This window comes from Aedes aegypti, chromosome 2 (assembly GCF_002204515.2).
Source record: "Aedes aegypti strain LVP_AGWG chromosome 2, AaegL5.0 Primary Assembly, whole genome shotgun sequence".
NCBI classification, from domain to species: Eukaryota; Metazoa; Arthropoda; class Insecta; order Diptera; family Culicidae; genus Aedes; species Aedes aegypti.
In genome coordinates this window covers 422335149-422356980 of record NC_035108.1, presented here as the reverse complement: position 1 = coordinate 422356980, position 21832 = coordinate 422335149, and the positions used below count along the sequence as shown (strand labels likewise).

Genomic DNA, 21832 nt, shown 5'->3' with positions numbered 1-21832 from the left:
AAATCAAAGTGTTATTAGAATCGTAATCTTATATTCTTTGAAGAGACCCCACGAAATTTTGGCGGAAAAATCTGGAAAGTATTCAAAATCAATGAAACAGTCAGTCAAATCATCGTGCAAAAGTTTGGGTTCACCCCTCAGTATGATGCAAATCGTGCAAAAGTTTGGGTTCACCTGAGCCGCACGCACATCATTTTTGTCAATATCTCTGCCATTTTTCAACCGATTTTAATAGTTTAAAGCTTTATTGAGCGCAAACAATGGCGTGTACATGATTGGTTTGAGATTTCACAGATTTAAGTCAGTTAAGGTGAACCCAAACTTTTGCACGATACACCATACTGAGGGGTGAACCCAAACTTTTGCACGATGACTTGACTGACTGTTTCATTGATTTTGAATACTTTTCAGATTTTTCCGCCAAGATTTCGTAGCGTTTCTTAAAATAATATAAGTTTACGATTCTAATGACACTTTGATTGAAAATTTTGGTCGACCCAATCCTGAGGAAATTAAATATGATTTTTCAGTGTGTTTTTTTGAAAAATGTCACAACTTTAAGTAAAAATGTAGTATACAAAGTTCAAATATGTTTTTGGAAAAATACATACGAAGTAAGAATAACTCTTTGCCTTTCGAATGCGACTTAGAGAGTTTCAATTGGACGTGTAATCACAGAGATATGGACAGAACACTTTTGCATGTTTTTTAGGGGGTGAACCCAAATTTATGCACGGGAGTGTATGTAGTGTCGCAAAAAAACGTTTGGGATGAACATCTAAAAACAAATGACTAAGTCACAAACAAGTTTTTCGCAATTAGCTTAACGGTAATGTGATAAACAATTCATAAAGCCAATATCCTCCTTTTTTTCTAAGGTACTGAGAAAGACATTTCCGAACGGATCATGTTTGAGGTGGATCACAATCTCTACAAGGGTTTCCTGTTGACTGCGCCTCAGGTTGAAGAAACATCTCGCGACCGGGAAAAGGTTTACATGGCGGAGCGTGCGTTTGCCTGGTGGATGCGTCAAATACAGTTTGCGTTGACCCAGGGTGACCAGATTCGACGTGACCCGTATGATGTGGGTCCGTTGCATGAGCTAGAATACTGGCGAAGCATGTTGACCAAATACACGTCCATAGCGGAGTTTATCGAGTCGCGACCTTTCGTGGGATATTACACTTGTTTGAAGCTATCGCGATCGAAGCTTTTGAAGAAATGGCGAGAGATGGACAATGAAGTAACGAGCAAACTCAATGAGTCAAGGGATAATGTGCGGTACATTAGTTCAATTGAACGATTCTGGGACCCTCTGTACCGATGTGAACCGGATGAAGTTGCCGGTACAATTTCGAGTTTATTGACGATCATTAGACAAGTTTACAAAACATCAAGCTTCTACAATACGTCAGACAGGATAACTGGGCTGTTGTCCAAGGTGACCAATCAAATAATTATGAATTGTCAGCAATACATGACGTGTCGCAGGAAAAGTACCATATATGAACAGAAGATGGAGGACATTTTGGCGAAAATCCAGGTTTGCAAAAATTTGGATTCAATCTATCGCTTCCATTACTATAAGACGGTAAACGACATGGAAGAGAGCCCAGATGAGACTCCATGGGAGTGTTCCGATATGTACATTTTTGGAAAGATGGATACCTTTAACATTCGATTGGACAAAATCAAGAACATTATGGAGCTCTACCTCAAATATAAGGTTATTGATCGCATAGGGATCGCGGGAACCAGCGCCTTTTCAAACCGTATCAAAAAGGCATACGATGTGATTGCGTCCAAAACCTATGACCCTCTGGTGCATCGTCAGCATGAATTCGATGATGACTACGAAGTTTTTCTCAAGGAGATCAAAGAAGCGGAAACTGGACTGCAACGATTCACGAAAGAAATGCTCTCCGTAGTGCCGACCATCGAGAGCCGTTTGCTGATGCTGAATCGCTTTGAGAAGCTCCAGCTGGAATGTCTATGCCTGGATAGGCGTTATCTGGAAGTCGCCGTCATGCTTGAAAGGCAGATATTTGAAATCAAAGATTATTATAACGAGAACCGTGCTGAGCCACCGATTGTGTGGTGCGTACCTAATAGTGTTGGCCGCATAATGTGGGCAAGGTGTCTGTTTCGTAAGATGGATGACCCTATTAAGGTGCTGAAGACCCGTAGTTGCGTCATTGAGCATAAGAAGGCTCAACTCTGCGTGAAGTATTACAATTACCTCAGCGAAGTTCTTTTGCATTATGAGATGCTGCACCATAGAGCTTGGTGGGATTTTGTAGAACAGGCCAGGGAAAAACTGGAAGCTCCGATCTACCGGAAGAACATTCATACCAACTGGATGGAGATGAACTTCCATCCGTTTTTACGGCAGGTTATCAAGGAGACCGAAACGGTTCTTAAATGGGGTCTGGCAGCTCCTGATTTTGCAGTACTTTTGGTGCTTCAGAAAGACAATCTCTACAACGCTTATGAAAAGGTCAAAGATCTTCTCAAACGTAACAACGCAGTCAGGTTGGCCATTCCAGTGATTTTTCTGCCCTTGATGAGAACAATGCTAATAAAGTTGGAGCAAATCTTTTTACCCGGATTGACCATCGTCACGTGGATGTCGATGAACTTGAACGACTACATGAATCAGGTCGACCAGGTTCTCACACGGATTGAGCAGTTTGTCAAGGAAGTGAACGACATCCGCGAAGCCCGGATCGAAGACATTCTCTATTCATTTGCCAATACGGACTTGATTGTGCTGCCAAAGGATGCCGTTAGCGCAGTGGAATTCGCGGATATGAACGTTAAGTACAGACAAAGCATTGGTGAGTTAAACTTTCCCACTCATTCGAAACTATTTTGTTTAACGAAATGATTCTTTTTCAAGAAAAATACTTGGAGAAGAAATCGCAAGCCATGGAGAAGGCCACGATTGAGCTGATAAATAAATTTGTTGAGAACATCGAAGTGGCCGAATTCGACGATAAAGGAAACCGAAGGTTCCAGCTTCCGCTTGATCAGATCAACAACGAGAACCGAAGGCGTGAGGAGGCTTTGCCAATCGACAAGTACGATTGGATAAGTTTTGATAAAATCTACAAAGCGTTGGCATACCCGGCACCAGAAATGCACCGAAAAGCACGTAAGTTTTACACCAAAGTCATGCTTTGACGATGAAAGCCTAAAATTATCCTTTTTATAGTATTTCAGGACTACACAGGACTGAACTATGACGTGACACTGCTTCACATCGATTGTATGGAGTTGTTTGCCTATTTCAATCACCGAATCATATCCATCTTTGTTAGAATGGTGAAGGCTTCTCTGGAGAAGCTCCGAGCTCGAATAAAGCTGCTCAAGTAAGTATCATCCACTGTCCACTTTGAACACTAAACGACAAAACCTTTTCCTCCATCAGCCTTCAAATTAACAAAGCTGCGGCCTTGCGAGATATCCAGCCACTGCTGATAACCGAGATGGAACTGGAACCGGACGAGTGTGTAATTCAGCCTTCGCTAGAAGAAATACAAGCTTACTTTCAGCGGGTCATCATGAACGTGGTGGAAACGTTCTATGCCGTATCAACATGGGGTCGGCAGGCCAAAACTGAGAAACGGAAACTTCGCCGGCCAGTACTGGACGAGGTCCGTCATGAGCGGTCGTGGTTCAGAATGATATCCGAACACAAAGAGGTATCCCGTTTCATCCACGAATTCGACGGTGGGCTGTTGCTGGTACAACCGGACATTGAACACGAGTTACGGAAAATGTACAATCACTATGATTACATGTGGAAAACCGATCTCTTCGAAGTCCCACTTGAAGAAAAACCTGCTTTGTTCGAACGGATTCAAATCGATTTGGGCAGGATCGAATTTGGCACACATGTTGGACCAATTTTGATCGGGTCCGGACATGTGATCAAGGACGTATTGCTCAAATTGTTGGCATTCTACAACAAGCGTGTATCTGAGATTGATAAGTTCATTACTGAACATGACTCCGTTCTAAGTCGGACGCTCAAAGACTTGGATGACATTAAAATGGCAATGGAGTGCCTACAAATTGTTCAGGATAATTTCACTTTCGTCGATGTGGACCTCGGATTTATAGAAGCCACGTATAATACCCTAGCAGAATTTGATTTGGGAATAACTAAGGAGGACTTGGTTCATGTGTACGAGTTACGAGACAGTTTCAAAACGATGGCGAAGAAAGTTGAAAAAGTCGAAAACGATATCATCGCTCTTCAAGTGCCACTACAGAGAGAACTGGCTGAAGGAGTAGAGTTGTTTGTGGAGGAAATCAATGAATTCGATCAAGAATTTGAAATCAAAGGCCCAATGGAGGAGGGAATATCCGCCAAGGAAGCTAGCGATCGTGTGCTGATGTTCCAGGGCAGATTCGAAGAGCTTTGGCGCAAATTTGAAATGTATGCGAGCGGTGAAGCATTCCTGGGTCTCAAGGTCAATGATTACCCGATTTTGCACAAGCGAAAAAAGGAGTTCAACCTTCTCAACAAACTTTACTCATTGTATCTGCAAGTGATGCGCAGTATCGACGAGTATTATGAAACACCTTGGGCTGATGTAGATATCGAGAAAATTAACACGGAGTTGACCGATTTCCAGAATCGTTGCCGAAAACTTCCTAAGGGTATGAAGGACTGGTTGGCATACATCGACCTCAAGAAGAAGATCGACGACTTTAACGATAGTTGTCCTCTGCTGGAATTGATGTGCAACGAAGCCATGAAGGACCGACACTGGGAAAAGTTGGAAAACTTGTTAGGATGTAAATTTGAAGTTGAATCACCAGATTTCACCGTTGGACAGGTCATGGAAGCACCACTTCTAGCAAACAAGGATGACATTGAAGATATCTGTATTGGAGCGGTCAAGGAGAATGACATCGATACTAAGCTGAGGCAAATAGTTGCGGAATGGTCGGTTGTCAACTTGCAGTTTGCAAACTTCAAGAACCGAGGCGAACTTCTGATCAAACCCACAGAAACGATCGAGATAATCTCTATGCTTGAGGACAGCATCATGATCGTAAACTCACTTGCATCGAATCGGTTTAATGCCCACTTCAAAAAGGAGATTATGCGCTGGCTGCACAAGCTGGTCAATACTGGCGAAATCCTGGAAAAATGGCTTCAAGTGCAGAACTTGTGGATCTATCTAGAAGCGGTCTTCGTTGGAGGGGATATTTCAAAACAACTGCCGCAGGATGCAAAACGATTTGCGGGAATCGATAAAATGTGGGTTCGAATCATGTTCCGAGCCAGAGACAATCCCAACGCCGTAGAATGCTGTACTGGTGAGGAAACGATGGCAAGCACTTTAACTGCTTTGTTGGAACAATTGGAATCTTGTCAGAAGTCGTTGACTGGATATTTGGAATCGAAGCGTCTGATATTCCCACGATTCTTCTTTATTTCGGATCCAGTTCTGTTGGAAATTCTGGGACAAAGTTCAGATCCTACGTCAATTCAGGGTCATTTGTTGAGTATCTTCGATGCCGTTGCCAGAGTAGAGTTTGAAGAAAAAGCTTTTGGAAAGATTGTGTCACTATTTTCGGATAATGGAGAAGCGGTTCCCTTGGGTAGACCCGTATTCTGTACCGGGGGAGTTGAGAACTGGCTCAATCGGTTGCTAGTTGAAATGCAGGACACCATTCGAGATATTCTCGCTAACATGGCACAAAATCTGAATAATCCGGAGTTTGAGTTCATTTCTGGATTTCAAACGTATTGTGGTCAAGCTGGACTGGTTGGAGTACAGCTTCTTTGGACTCGAGATGCGGAATACGCTCTGAGGAAGTGTCGTACAGATAAGAACATTATGCGCAAGACCAACCAACGTTTCTTGGATTTGCTGAATAGCTTGATCGAGTTGACGGTGAAAGACTTGACAAAACTGCAGCGAATTCGGTTTGAAACAATGGTGACCATTCACGTTCATCAGAGAGATATATTCGACGACTTGGTACGATTCAAAATAAGAACTCCTCTTGACTTTGAGTGGCAAAAGCAGGCTCGATTCTACTACATTGAAGAAACAGATGATGTCATTGTGAAGATTACGGATGTGGACTTTATCTACCAGAACGAGTATTTGGGAGTGACCGAGCGTTTGGCAATTACGCCACTGACGGATCGATGTTACATTACTTTGGCACAAGCCATCGGCATGTCCATGGGTGGCGCTCCAGCTGGTCCGGCAGGAACTGGTAAGACCGAAACGACGAAAGATATGGGTCGAGCTCTCGGAAAGCTTGTGGTTGTGTTCAACTGCTCCGATCAGATGGATTTCAGAGGTCTGGGTCGCATCTACAAGGGTTTGGCCCAGTCTGGATCGTGGGGCTGCTTCGACGAGTTCAACAGAATAGAATTGCCGGTATTGTCGGTAGCTGCGCAGCAAATTTAGTAAGTATCTCCCTTACTTGATATTTCTCAACTCGATGTAATCAATAATTTCTGATACAATCACTAACTGGGATATTGTTACAGTATTGTCTTGACTGCTCGCAAAGAAAAGAAAACGGAATTCATTTTCAGCGATGGGGACACGGTATCGTTGAATCCCGAATTTGGTCTGTTCATCACAATGAATCCCGGTTATGCCGGGCGTCAAGAGCTACCAGAAAATTTAAAGATCATGTTTCGGTAAGATCTCATCATCCTTTTGTACAAGATTACCTATCCTAATGGTAAAACTTTCCATAGATCGGTGGCGATGATGGTTCCTGATCGACAGATCATCATGCGCGTGAAACTGGCCAGTTGTGGGTTCAAGGACAACGTAATCCTAGCAAGAAAGTTCTTTACGCTGTACAAGCTTTGTGAGGAGCAATTGTCGAAGCAAGTGCACTACGATTTCGGATTGCGGAATATACTCTCTGTTCTGCGTACTTTAGGGGCACAGAAGCGTGCTAATCCGTCCGATACGGAAGAAACCATCGTGATGCGAGTCTTGCGTGATATGAATGTATCCAAGCTGGTAGATGAAGATGAACCGCTGTTCATTTCGTTGATTGAAGATCTGTTCCCGGGTATCAAGTTGAGCACTTCCAGTTACAAGGATCTACAAAGGGCGATCGCGAATAGTGCGGAGTCACTCGGTTTGATCAATCATCCCGAATGGAACCTTAAAGTGATCCAGCTGTACGAAACATCACTGGTACGACACGGATTGATGACTTTAGGGCCAACGGGAGCTGGAAAGACTCGCTGTATTCATACTTTGTTAAAAAGCTTCACAGAGTTGGGTATGCCGCACAAAGAGATTCGAATGAACCCGAAGGCAATTACGGCTCCGCAAATGTTCGGTCGTTTAGATGTCGCTACTAACGATTGGACTGATGGCATTTTTTCGACTTTGTGGCGTCGAACACTGAAAATCAAGAAGACAGAATTCGTGTGGTTGGTGCTTGATGGACCGGTAGATGCGGTGTGGATTGAGAACTTAAACTCCGTTTTGGATGACAACAAAACTTTGACCTTAGCTAATGGTGATCGTATCACGATGGCGCCCAACGCAAAACTAGTTTTCGAACCGGACAATGTAGATAATGCATCGCCAGCTACGGTCAGTAGAATGGGTATGGTGTTCATGAGTGCATCGGTGTTGAAGTGGGAACCGATATTGAACGGATGGTTGAAAACGAAACCGACAGATGTTGCCGATACGCTACGTAAATTTTTCCACAAGATATACGACGATCTCCATGTATTCGTACAAACGAAACTTGCAGCAAAGATGAAGATCTTGGAAGCCATCTACATCAGGCAATGCTGTGATATCTTGGAAGGTCTGATCGCATCGAAGGAAAGCGTCCCGATTGAGTTTTCGGACAAACACTTGGAACGTCTGTTTCTATTTTCTGTAATGTGGTCCTTGGGAGCCGTACTTGAATTGGAAGATCGTGAGAAGATGGGCGAGTTCATTGCTAAACATCCTTCCAAAATGAAATGGCCAAAGATGCAACCTGGTGAAACCATATTTGAGTACGTTGTGTCGGAGGAAGGTACTTGGGAGCATTGGAACACTCGGGTGGAGGAATATATCTATCCAAGTGATAGTGTTCCGGAGTTCGCAAGTATTCTGGTACCAAACGTTGATAACGTGCGAACTGCCTATTTGATAGACTTGATAGCAAAGCAATCAAAGGCAGTGCTGTTGATAGGTGAGCAAGGAACCGGTAAAACGGTTATGATTCAAGGCTACATGCTCAACTACGATCCGGAAAGCCACCTGTCGAAAAGCTTCAACTTTTCATCCGCAACAACTCCAAACATGTTCCAGAGAATTATCGAATCGTACGTGGAGAAGCGCGTCGGGACAACCTACGGTCCACCAGGCCAGCGAAAGATGTCCATCTTCATCGACGACATCAACATGCCAGTAGTGAACGAATGGGGCGATCAAGTTACTAACGAAATCGTCCGTCAGTTGATGGAAAATGTTGGATTCTATTCCCTGGACAAACCCGGAGACTTCTCGACTATTTTGGACATTCAACTGCTGGCAGCTATGATTCACCCAGGAGGCGGTCGAAATGATATCCCACCTCGGTTGAAGCGTCAGTTTTGTGTGTTCAACTGCGCAATTCCTAGCAACAAGTCCATGGACAAAATATTCGGAGTTTTGGGCGAAGGTTACTTCTGTGAGTCACGATTCAATCCGACAGTTGTAGGATTCATACCAAAGTTGGTTCCATTGACGCGGAAACTGTGGCAAGCCACCAAGACAAAGATGTTGCCAACTCCAGCAAAGTTCCATTATGTGTTCAATCTGCGAGATTTGTCCCGTATTTGGCAGGGTATGCTGACGATACAATCGGAGGAGTGTAAAACGATTCAAACAGCTATAAATGTAAGTCGAAAAACAGTTATACAGAATGCTGTGTGTATGTTATTTTTTTTTACCATTTTAGCTGTGGCGTCACGAATGTACGCGAGTCATTGCTGATCGATGCACCAGCTTCGCCGATCGAGACTGGTTCGTAGCTAAGATGAGACAATTGGCAGAGGAGTTCTTAGGTGAAGATGAAATGCAGTACTACACAGAAGACGAAACCTACTTTGTGGACTTCTTGCGTGATGCACCGGATCCAACAGGCGAAGAAGGCGAAGATGTGAGTTTAGAACCCCCGAAATTGTACGAGGAGATTCCAAGCTTCGATGAGACCACAGCTCGAGTGAAGATGTTCATGGAGCAGTTCAACGAGCAAGTTCGAGGCGCCAAGATGGATTTAGTATTCTTCCGCGACGCCCTTATCCATCTGATGATTATTTCACGTATCATAAGGACACCTAGAGGTAACGCTTTGCTGGTAGGAGTCGGAGGCTCCGGAAAACAGAGTTTGACAAAGTTGGCATCGTTCATCGCCGGTTACAAGTATTATCAGATTACATTGACAAGAGCGTACAATATCAACAATCTGATGGACGATCTACGCTACTTATACCGTGTAGCCGGATTGGAAGGCCAAGGTATTTCGTTCATCTTTACGGACAATGACATCAAAGACGAAGGGTTCTTGGAATACATCAACAACGTGCTGAGTTCCGGTGAAATCGCAAATCTCTTTCCGAAAGATGATTTGGGTAATTTTCCAAAATATTAGACTGGATAATATTACTAATGCGTAATTGTAATTCCAGATCAAATACTGAATGATTTGATACCAATCATGAAGAAATTAGCACCAAAACGCGTACCAACTCAGGATAACTTATACGACTATTTCATATCCCGTGCTCGAGCAAACTTGCATATTGTTCTGTGCTTTTCACCTGTATGTATCGATAGAACTGTATATAATTCCCAATAATCAAACTTAATTCATGTTATTTCAGGTCGGTGAGAAGTTCCGCAATCGATCCCTCAAATTTCCTGGTCTAATATCCGGTTGCACTATCGATTGGTTCCAACGCTGGCCGAAGGATGCGTTGATAGCGGTGTCAAACCACTTCCTCAAAGACTACAGCGTTGTGTGTAAGCCAGAGGTCAAGAAGGACCTGATCGAGATCATGGCTTTTGTGCAGGACAAGGTAGCCGAGATTTGTGTCGACTATTACGAACGTTTCCGACGGCAAGCTCATGTTACGCCCAAATCCTTCTTGTCATTCTTGGAGGGCTACAAAGTTATCTACAAGGAGAAACATGATAACATAGCGGTTTTGGCTAGCAGGATGCAAACCGGTATGGTGAAGTTGATCGAAGCTGCAGAATCGGTGGACATATTGAGAGTCGAATTGGAAGAAAAGGAAAAGGACATCATTATAGCTACGGATGCGGCCGAAATTGTGCTGGCCTCGGTGACCAAGTCACAGCAAGACGCCGAAGTTGTGAAAGCACAAGTCATGGCGGTAAAAGAACAAGCGGATATTTTGGTCGCTCAAATCGCCGTCGATGAAGCAATTGCTAACGAGAGTCTAAAAGCCGCGGAGCCTGCCCTTCTAGCTGCGGCAGCTGCCCTCGATACTATTCAACAGTCGGATATTGCCACAGTCAGAAAACTTGGAAAACCGCCTTACTTGATCACGTTGATCATGGACGCTGTGTTGCTCTTGTTCCAGAAACGAGTTCTACCTGTGAAACCAGATCCTGAACGGCAGTTCCTGACAGCTTCATGGGAGGCATCTTTGAAGTTGATGTCCGAGACAGGTCTTCTGAACAAACTACAAAACTTCAAGAAAGATTTGATCAACGCTGAAATGATAGATCTTCTGGTGCCGTACTACAAGTATCCATTGTACACAATCGAGGCGGCAAGGGCAGCTTGTGGTAATGTTGCCGGTTTACTGCAGTGGACTGTAGCTATGGGTAACTTCTTCGAAATCAACAAAGATGTGCTGCCATTGAAAGCGAACCTGGCAAGACAACAGAAGAAATCTAAAATAGCACAGGCACAACAAGCTCAAGCAGAGGAACAATTGCTGGCAAAGGAAGCTGAGTTGGCGGAAGTTCAAAAGGAGTTCGATTCGGCAATGTCCAAGAAACAAGCTGTGTTAGACGACGCTAAAATGTGCCAGGACAAAATGGATGCAGCAACGGCACTGATCAATGGGCTTGCTGATGAAAGAGTTCGCTGGACGGAACAGCTATCTCAATTCAAGAGTGAAACCGACCGTCTCGTTGGAGATGTGCTGATTCTGACTGGATTCCTCTCGTACACGGGACCTTTCAATCAAGAATATCGAAATATTTTACAAAAGTCCTGGCAGCAGGAAATGCAGAATCGCAAGATACCCGTTTCACTGAACATAAACGTAATGGAAAATTTGACCGATGATGCCACTATCGGTGAGTGGAATCTTCAAGGACTGCCAAATGACGAACTGTCCATTCAAAACGGTATCATTGTAACGAAAGCTGCTCGGTATCCCTTGTTGATCGATCCACAATCTCAGGGGAAAATTTGGATCAAGAACAAGGAAAAGGAGAATGGTCTTATTGTTACTTCGCTAGAGCATCGCTTCTTTAGGAATCACATTGAAGATTGCGTATCGCAAGGTGTACCTTTGCTCATCGAGGATGTTGGTGAAGAGCTGGATCCAATCTTGGACAACGTCCTCGAAAAAAACTTCATCAAAATGGGTAACACATACAAAGTGAAGGTCGGTGACAAGGAAGTGGACGTTCATTCCGCTTTCCGACTTTACATCACTACGAAACTTCCGAATCCGGTTTATACGCCGGAAATTTCAGCGCGTACTTCGATCATCGACTTTACTGTGACGATCAAGGGCTTGGAGGACCAACTGTTGGGTAGAGTAATCCTAACAGAGAAAAGGGAACTGGAATCTGAGAGAACGAACCTTATCAAGGATGTTACAGCTAATAGGAGAAAGATGCAGGAGTTGGAGGCAAATCTGCTGCATAAATTGTCGACTACTGAAGGAAGCTTGGTGGACGACGTGACGGTTATCGTGGTGTTGAACACCAGTAAGACAACATCGATTGAAGTTCGGGAGAAATTGAAGATTGCACGTGAAACTGAAATCAAAATCAATAAAGCTCGAGAGGAGTACCGACCGGTTGCGACCAGAGGAAGCGTATTGTATTTTCTGATTTGTAGTATGTCGATGGTAAATTGTATGTATCAGACATCGCTGGTGCAGTTTCTGGAACGATTCGACATTTCGATGGCTCGGTCGGATAAGCATATCGTCACGTCCCGTAGAATCAACAATATTAATGAATATCTAACGTACGACATCTTCAAATACATCTGCCGGGGATTGTATGAAGTTCACAAGTACCTGTTTGTTTTGCTGATGGCCTTGAATATTGACTTGGAGAAGAAGTCTATTACCCATCAGGAGTTCCAAGCTTTCATCAAAGGAGGTGCTGCATTAGATATCAATACCTGCCCAGAGAAACCGTTCAAATGGATCGCAGACATTGCATGGCTTAATTTGGTACAGCTGTCATCTTTGCATCAATACAGCGAAATTATAGAACACATCGAATTAAATGAAAAGGGATGGAAAAGCTGGTTTTCTAAGGAAGCTCCCGAAGAGGAGATCATCCCAGATGGGTATCAGAGTATGGACGCCTTCAGAAAACTCCTTCTGATACGAGCTTGGTGCCCAGATCGAACACTTTCTCAGAGCAGGAAGTATCTTGCGATGTCATTAGGACAGAAGTTCGCTGATCCGGTTATCATAAACTACGACATTATGTTGGAAGAAAGTCGTCCACTGACTCCTTTGGTGTGTTTCCTATCGATGGGTTCGGATCCAACACCGAGCATTGAAGCGCTGGCCAAGAAGAACGCCGTTAAATGTCGATCGATCTCAATGGGCCAAGGACAGGAAGTGCACGCGAGGAAATTAATTTCTACGTCTTTGGAAGAAGGTTCTTGGGTTCTACTGCAAAACTGTCATCTGGGCTTGGAATATGTCAGCGAACTGATGGTGTTGATAATGGAGTTGGAGAAGACGGGAACAGGATTTCATCAGGATTTCCGGGTTTGGGTAACTACAGAACCACATCCACAGTTTCCAATTACGTTTCTTCAAACATCGGTTAAGTTTACGAATGAGCCGCCGTCGGGTGTGAAGGCCGGTTTGAAGCGAACCTACGGGTCGATGACGGTTGAAATGTTCGAGTACAGTGAGTCACCTTTTTATGTACCTCTGATTTTTGGGATTTCGTTCCTGCACACTGTGGTTCAAGAGCGCAGGAAATTCGGACCGCTCGGGTGGAACATCCCGTATGAGTTCAACTCGGCTGACTGGTTGGCCAGTTGTATGTTTGTACAGAATCACTTGGACGATCTGGATCCGAAGCGCGGTATCAGCTGGAAGACGGTCCGTTACATGTTGGGTGAGGTACAGTACGGCGGTCGCGTAACGGATGACTACGACAAGCGACTGTTGAACACGTTTGCGAAGGTTTGGTTTTCCGATGCCATGTTTATGGAGGAGTTCAGTTTCTTCAGGGAGTATCGAATCATGAAGTTCAAGTCGCTGGAAGAGTACTTGGAAGCGATCGAGTTGATGCCACTGGTGGATCCTCCGCAGGTTTACGGATTACACGCAAATGCAGACATCACGTACCAGAGCAACACCACGAAGGAGATTCTCGATACGATCGTGTCGATTCAACCAAAAGGTAGAGGTTTATTTTTATGAAATTGATGATTATCAACATATTTTTGTTCTGTAGAATCTTCCGGAGGAGGAGGAGAAACCCGCGAGGCCACTGTGGCTCGATTGGTAAACGATATGCTGACCAAGGTTCCCGCTCCTTACGATCCGTACGCTGTGAAAGAACGCCTGAAGATCATGGGACACCTGGGATCAATGAACATTTTCCTTCGGCAGGAGATCGACCGAATTCAAAAGGTTTGGAATTTATTCTGTATATTTCATGCAATATTTCGAATTTTTCCCTTTACAGATTATTCAACTGGTGCGTACAACGCTGAAAGATTTGCTTCTAGCCATCGACGGTATAATCATCATGAATGAACAATTACGAGATGCCTTGGATAACATCTACGATGCCCGCGTACCGGAAATTTGGAAACGTGGCAGTTGGGCGTCGGCTTCGTTAGGATTTTGGTTTACGGAATTGATTGAAAGAAATAATCAATTCTACACCTGGTGCTTCAAGGGTCGCCCGAATATGTTCTGGATGACGGGATTCTTCAATCCGCAAGGTTTCCTGACTGCTATGAGACAAGAAGTGGCCAGAGCTCACAAAGGATGGGCGCTGGATGTCGTGACGTTGCATAACGACGTAACGAAGATGCTAACGGAAGAGTGCAAGCAACATCCCGACGAAGGTGTGTTCGTCTACGGGTTGTATCTGGATGGAGCCGGTTGGGATCGCAGGAACAACCGATTGCAGGAGTCTATCAACAAAGTTCTGTACACTGCCATGCCCGTGATACACATCTACGCGATCAACTCTACTGCGCCGAAAGATCCTAAGCTGTACGAATGTCCCGTTTACAAGAAATCAAATCGTACCGACCTGAACTACATTACGCCTCTCTGGTTGCCAACTCTGAAAGCACCGGATCATTGGATCTTACGGGGAGTTGCATTGTTATGTGATATAAAATAAAGGGGTTTTCGTCATTTGCTTACGAGCTTTCACAATAAATTTATACTTTTTTCAATAATCATAACTTAAGTTGTATCTATCTGCCCAAAAATTGTACAAAATGATTACCGTTTTGATGAAGGGAGTATAAACGTCCATTTGATGTTGCAATTGTTTTAAAGCGGGGATTGTTGTAAGTGAGCGTGGCCCTTAATGGATAAGAAGAATCTTTCAAAGGATTTTTCTGGAATACGGCTAAAATATCAAAAATACATCTTCAAGGATTTGTTCTAAGAAGATTTTTCTAGAAATCGAGTATTTTATCTTAAATTTTTCGAGTATAATAATTATCCCGATTTCAGTATCTTGCTTACAATAGTTTTCAGGAATAAACCTAGGAATTCCTTTAGGAAATTAACAGAATAAATCAAATTACTGGAATTATTTTAGAAAAATATGAAATTTTTTCCAAACATGCTAGTGAATTCTGCTAAAAACTACTCTAGGAATTTATTAGTTTTTTTTAAGTATACACCAAGTTCTTTTTTGAACTCCTTTATAAAACTATCCTCACAGAGATTTTGGCATAACGGTAGGCATCGAAACCAACACGATTTTTTTTTAATTTTCTCGAACAAACTTGCAAATTGTATTCGATACACGAGATTTTGCTCGAGGATTCGAATACGTATATAAAAGAGAGTAATGAGAGTATATTCACAAGCACTAGGGTTATTTACGGCTTCGGCACCAACCGACTATTATCGACAACCAAATTTCAAACGCCATCTATTAAAACACACCTATGCAAACATTCCTGTGATTCTTTGTTCTGGCAACTTCCCACTGACAAGATTTCCAAGACTGATCAAACATTTTTTCCAGAGATGTCATCAATTCAAATGAATACTCCTCAAAAAGCGACTAATGTGTTGCTGCTGAACTGATTTGCCTGCAGTTCTTATGGGAAAGTTGCCGAAGAGAATAAGGCTGCCGACAATAGTCACACTGATAAGCGATGTACGAAGCGCTGTAAAAACGTTTCTAAAGAGCTTTTAACAAATCTGTCGGTGTGAATCGATTAACGATTGAGCAACGCATAAATGTAAACAAACACGTAATTTGTCAGCAAATGTTCTAAAATAATACAAAAATAAAAAAAAAACGCGGCATCGGCACCGAGAACACGTAAATTCCCCTTTATCTTGATTTTCAGCTAGAATTAAAACATTTTTTTTTTTTATTAAAACTACAAATTGAACTTTAACACTTCACTTTTGCAAAAAAAAAAAAATACTAAAATCACTAGTAAGGCGAGCAAATACGTTTAAACTCTAATATGTGTTGCTTATCTTGACAGATAGGCCTATTTCGTCTGCGACTTACAGACTTCTTCAGTGTCGAGTGCTCGACTATCTTGTTTTTAGGATATACATAATTCAGATTTTACATAACTTTAAGAATTTCATTCATGGCTTCACTTTTTGCTACTAACATTTTCTAAGAATACTGTTTCGGATACGCGTGGAAATGGTAGGGGAGAAAATTTCCGTATTAAAAACACGTGCTTTTTCACACGTTGCTGTTTTATTACTCTGATGATGACAGTGTTGGAAGTTCGCAAATAATAATGTGTCTTCTATCAAGGAGGAATAAGTAATGGGTGCTCTGAATTTCAAAACAAATACAGTAAAACTTTCATGAGTCGACATCTAAAGAGAACATCGACTCATAGAAATATCGAGTTCTTCATCTTTCTGGCGTTACGTCCCAGCTGGGACAAAGCCTGCTTCTCAGATTAGTGTTCTTATGAGCACTTCCACAGTTATTAACTGAGAGCTTTCTTTGCCGATTGACCATTTTTGCATGTGTATATCGTGTGGCAGGTACGAAGATACTCTATGCCCTGGGAATCGAGAAAATTTCCTTTACGAAAAGATCCTGGACCAGCGGGTTTCGAATCCACGACCCTCAGCATGATCATGCTGAATAGCTGCGCGTTTACCGCTACGGCTATCTGGGCCCCGTTAAATTTATATTAAATTAAATAAATATATTAAATAAATATATTAATATATCGAGAAAATATCGAGTTATGGAACAGAAATGCTATGGAAAGCTGATTGAAGGGACCATGAAATTTGGCTTTTAGTATGGTTCCATGAGTCGATATCGAATCATGGAACATCGACTCATGATGATTTCACTGTACTTTCAAGAATTCCCCTAGAAAATCTCAAAAAAATCCTCTAGAAAATTTCTCAAAATGCTACATATCTGGAAGCCTGAAAATAATTGCATCAGGAAATTTATTACAGTGATACCTCCATGAGTCGATGTTCCATGACTCGATATCGACTCATGGAACCATACTAAAAACAAAATTTCATGGTTACTATGATGGTCCCATGAAGCAGCTTTCCAAAGGAATGCTGTTCCATGACTCGATATTTCCATGAGTCGATGGTCCCTTCAATATCGACTCATGGAGGTTTCACTGTATACGTAAATATGAACCGATGCACGAGTTCACTATCTGACGTTTGAGCGGTGCCGTGTTATTTACATGATCATGGCAACAAGTGAATTCGGCACCGCTCAAACGTCAAATTCGTGAACTCGTGCACAGGTCCATTGACCATTGCACGAATTTTTAGATTCTAATGCAAATGTTCATTTGCTAGAAAAAAACCACTAAAAGCTCACTAAAACCAGTAGGCGTGTGCTCAAAGAGCTATGACGTTTCAAACCTGATCAAAGTAAACACATTGTTTTGGCAAGTTTTAAAAACAAACTTATTTTTCCCAATCCAGGAGTATTCAATCTACACGTGCGTCAACGCTTCCGAAGCCAAGGCCTGCACGCGCTACATTTACCAGAGAGTATTATTATTCCCTTCTTTTGCATCAAGTTTCATGGCCTTGTGATATAAAATGAATAGCTCGTAAAAATCAGCGGATTGCACATTGATTTTACTTTAGATGATTAATCCAGAATGTCTTCGTCTCCTGAGTTACTCTAGTTTTGTAGCTTAGGGGAGCATTCCATATGACACCAAAAAAAATAGCAAAAAAATGTTTTCGTTCTATTTTGACCAAGTTTTTTCTTCAATATGGATACGAAAATAAGGCTTAACTAACATCGTCGATTGTTTTTTTTCTTTCCTTTTAATTCATGAGGCTATTATCCTCATTTAAGAATCAAAGTGAACAAATGCGATAAGATTTGCTTATAACTGATTTTCTCTAAGGAAAACAATCGACGATGAAATTTAGGTCCTTTTCCTACACTATAAACTACATTCAAATAGTTGAAAATTAACAACCATTGTGCCATCAAATGACCCTATATAAACTTGATACCCAATGTCAACACCAAATGCCATTCAGAATGAACCCCATCGCTTTGATTCACATAAAAAATACATAACTAACACCTACATTCCGACGAGAGAAAAGCTACGTTAAATCTATAGTTCGATTGGATGATGATGGGTAGAAAGCTACTTGTTGGCATTTATTTACAAAATTCGAATGCCCCCAGACTTACCCTTTAATCGCGACCCAAGACATGGCCACGGCCCCATGCATGTCGCAATCCGAAACCATTGCCTTGCTGTTGTTGTTGATTCACTCGTTGGCCCACTGGCGGAACTCCGAAACCGTGCACTCCTCCGGACACATCCGGGAAATAGCGTTTACTGTATGTGAAGAAGATGAAAGTAAGTTTTCATGGATTCGCAAGGTACAGAGATGGACAAAATGTATAGATCACATCACTAAAAATTAATAATCGCTGAATTTCTGTATTTTAGCATGCTATTCTGCCCCTATTCAAATAACTGTCCCATAGTTATAGTTTCAAGTCAAGTCAGTTTTACGAAAAACGCATTTCCAAAGCATATACAGTTACGGACGAAAAAAAAACAACCTCAGTCAAAAAAGTTGACCGCATTGATTTTTTTGGTTTTAAGAAAAATATGTTCCAATGCAGTAGGTTTTTTGATGCTAAAAACCTTCTTGTCAATCCACAAAATTAAAAAAAAATCAATTCACTAGTTACAAATTTAATTAACTTTACCATTCGACCATCTCCATTTTGTATGTAAAATTGTACGCTGATTCCGAAAATGAGGATTTTTAAGTTAAACTGATACACTTGTATTTTGAAATATTAAGTTTTAATCTTCTTGGCATTACGTCCTCACTGGGACAGAGCCTGTTTCTCAGCTCAGTGTTCTTATGAGCACTTCCACAGTTATTAACTGAGAGCTTCCTTTGCCAAAGTGTCCATTTTCGCACGATTATACTCTATGCCCAGGGAATTCATGGAAATTTCCATTACGAAAAGATTTTGGACCGACCGGGAATCGAACCCAGACACCTTCAGCATGGCCTTGCTTTGTAGCCGCGGACTCTAATCACTCGGCTGAGGAAGGCCCTAGGTCCTAAGGAGCTATAAATTCAAAATCTCATTGGCAATATGCTAAAAATACAGAAATTTAACAATTACAGTCGACTCTCCACATCTCGATGTTCTACATCTCGATATCTCTCCCTATGTCGATGGTTGCTTCGGTTCCCTTCTGCATATATTTTTACTCTCCATATCTCGATATCTCCCTATCTCGATGTGATTTTCGTTCCCGACTTTCTCTCTGTATGTCAATATGCCCATTATCAAAGGGTACTAGACCAAATTTTAGGGATTCAAAACAATTTGCGAAGACAAAATGACATCTGTTTGTTTTTTATTTTCCTGGTAACGGAGTGATTTTCAATCTAGTATTCTAAAAAAAATGTTCTGTGTTTCGATCTCTCCCTATCTCGATGGTCCCTTCGATATCGAGATGTGGAGAGGCGACTGTATGAAAATTCTGTATAGTTTTGCAGTTTTGTTTTTCACTTTGTGCTTCATCGCTAAAATTACTTACACGAACATTGGCGTCTCGATCAGGCTGGGACCTCCCAGTTCCTGTGGATAAATGAATTTCAAGAAATAGTAGGCATGCCCCACAAGGATACCAACGATGGAGAAGATGCTTCTGCAATGTAATGAACAATATGATAATTTAGAGTCATTAATCGTCATCAAGACGGGAATTTACCCAGAAGACAGAATCAAATTCATTCCCAGCAGAACCCATGGCAAGTACATTGCCTTAAACCGGGTGCCGAACCAGAAATTCACGATAACGTCCTTGTTCAGTTTGCACCAAACGTACAACACAGATAACACCATGGGATCCATCAAGATCTGTAACAAATATCGAAAAACTATGCAGAAACTGTCCAAGAGACCTAAACCACAAAATGTTCCTTACCGGAAGGTCAATCAACAGACCAATCAACACGCAGAGGAACCAATTGAAGAACAGCATGTAAAAGTAGTCCCCAGGTTTCTGTTTGAACTGTTCCGTCTCCAGCCGGAGCGAGTAGTTGTACAGGAAGAAGCAGTTCAACATAAAATGAAATCCGGTGGCCGGATTCAGCGGGTAGAAGAATACTGCAGTCATCGGTCGCCATAGCTAGAAAGATTGCGATAGTTTAAAATGTAATTCTTTAAACAAGTTTCTTTTAAGTTACCTGCAGCTGCTTGAAGAGCGGGTACGACTGTAGAATCAAATACTGGGGCGGGAGGATTCCGAAGCGGGAAAGTAAACTGATTCCAACCGTGGCCGAAAGCCACAGCCGAGTAAACATCGGTACCTGTTTGTACCAAGTCTGTATGTCGCTCATTTTGAGGCGATTCTGGCTTTTCTTTTCGGTCAAATCACTAGCTAAAAAGAGTTTGCACTTCTAACCGTAAAAACTAATTGAAATAACTTTGCACTTTTCAAGATTTCGTCACCTTTTTGGGGTAATTTCACTTCTACAGACGTTTTTTTTCTGGACCGCTTTTGTTATGATCCCGAGCGAGTACGTGTTCGATTTGCGAGCTGATGCGGTTGACAGTTCGGATCGGGTGACGCCTTAGTGACACTTGAAATGCGATGGATATTCAGTAAATGTACAAGAAGGCATATACCCGCAACAGCAACGTGACAACGAGAGATATTGCATCAGTGAAGCTTGTTGCATATGGTAAGTTGGGGTTTGAACGTTTGGAATTGTTTTCATTATTCTCGACCAACGAGTCTTCATAATTCTTAATATTATATATACTGCTTCGCGTTAGAAAATGGGTTAACCAACGTGCGAAGATTGATTTTTGACCAACTTCACCACGTCGCAACTCGATTCTTAATACTGCGCATAATGCACACGGGGGAGGGGGATAAAAATAAATAAGGAACAAAAAAATAAAAATGAAAAAATGTTATTTTTTCAAATTTTTATTTTTAACGGTAGTTGTTTAACTTTTTTCAATTGTCATCTGCATCATTATTTAACCAGTTTTTCGTTTTCAAATAAAAAAAAACTAACTGATGTCTTAAAAATGATGAATCTTTTTTTTCTCCCTCCTGACATAAAAGAAAATTAATATTGGTATCAGCCTAATTATACTTACAGCACGGTCGATCTGTAAAAGAGACCGATCATGGGGACGTATGGTCTTTTATAGGGTGCAGAACAAAAGGTATTGTTTTACATACTATTGAGCATGGGGAAAGTGTGTGTGGTTTATCTACTTCAAGCTCATGATTACTTATATACACTACTACTATTGTTCAATTACCACCTTACCACAGTATACAGTTGATGGATTCTGCAATGCTAATAGGGTTCACAACAAGTATCAGTTATTTTTCAGGATTTTGTCTAATGCTCCAGGTTTACTATCATATATCTATGAATACTTACCTCTAAGAACACAAAAACATCACCTTAAGAATTAAAAAGATTTTTTCACTAAGTTTTGAAAAATTCTTGGGAAAATTTGTGTAGAAATTTCTGGATCAAATTCCGAAGATTTTTTTTAGTTTAAACAGAGATTCCAAGGCGAGTTCCTACGGAATTAAGTGTATTTATTTAAAAGGTGTTTCTAAAAAGTGTATAGAAATTCGTATTTATAAATCTCTTTAGAATTTTTGGTAATCGGAAAAATTAGATTCTTTATTGTTGGTTGTGGTGTAAATTTTAAAAGAATACTAGAAGATACGCCATAACCAATTTTTGTAGGTTTCTGTCAGTTATATGTCTAAAAAGTAAACTGTGGAAATATGAGACAATGAGTCAAAACGGTGAGCCAACTCATCCATGATTTTTTGACTGCTGAGTTGCGTGATTGACAACTCACGCATGGAAAAT

At 41.7% G+C, this 21832-nt stretch overlaps 2 protein-coding genes across 2 annotated transcripts; one reads left to right on the top strand and one right to left on the bottom strand.

Annotated features, from left to right (window-relative positions):
- The first annotated feature begins 883 nt into the window (after nt 1–883).
- On the top strand, nt 884–14667 carry LOC5568948 (dynein heavy chain 8, axonemal). The gene is made up of 11 exons (XM_021847498.1): nt 884–2837; nt 2900–3154; nt 3215–3371; nt 3431–6442; nt 6527–6682; nt 6743–8891; nt 8953–9625; nt 9683–9816; nt 9878–13643; nt 13698–13876; nt 13932–14667. The coding sequence occupies exons 1-11, from the start codon at nt 908–910 to the stop codon at nt 14601–14603; spliced, it is 13083 nt and encodes a 4360-aa protein (XP_021703190.1). The 5' UTR covers nt 884–907; the 3' UTR covers nt 14604–14667.
- Nucleotides 14668–17533: 2866 nt separating this feature from the next.
- LOC5568945 (derlin-1) lies at nt 17534–20531 on the bottom strand. The gene is made up of 5 exons (XM_001658198.2): nt 20168–20531; nt 19906–20109; nt 19690–19838; nt 19516–19626; nt 17534–18282 (listed from the first exon to the last, which is right to left on the bottom strand). The coding sequence occupies exons 1-5, from the start codon at nt 20318–20320 to the stop codon at nt 18135–18137; spliced, it is 765 nt and encodes a 254-aa protein (XP_001658248.1). The 5' UTR covers nt 20321–20531; the 3' UTR covers nt 17534–18134.
- Nucleotides 20532–21832: the final 1301 nt, after the last annotated feature.

Bases quoted from the DNA above. Each gene is read 5' to 3' on its own strand.
- LOC5568948 (XM_021847498.1), top strand. From the start codon at position 908: ATGTTTGAGGTGGATCACAATCTCTACAAGGGTTTCCTGTTGACTGCG. The intron at 9,626-9,682 runs GTAATTTTCCAA...TTGTAATTCCAG, and splicing joins CTTTCCGAAAGATGATTTGG to ATCAAATACTGAATGATTTG. The intron at 9,817-9,877 runs GTATGTATCGAT...ATGTTATTTCAG, and splicing joins TTGTTCTGTGCTTTTCACCT to GTCGGTGAGAAGTTCCGCAA.
- LOC5568945 (XM_001658198.2), bottom strand. From the start codon at position 20,320: ATGAGCGACATACAGACTTGGTACAAACAGGTACCGATGTTTACTCGG. The intron at 20,110-20,167 runs GTAACTTAAAAG...CAATCTTTCTAG, and splicing joins CGCTCTTCAAGCAGCTGCAG to CTATGGCGACCGATGACTGC. The intron at 19,839-19,905 runs GTAAGGAACATT...TATTTGTTACAG, and splicing joins GTCTGTTGATTGACCTTCCG to ATCTTGATGGATCCCATGGT.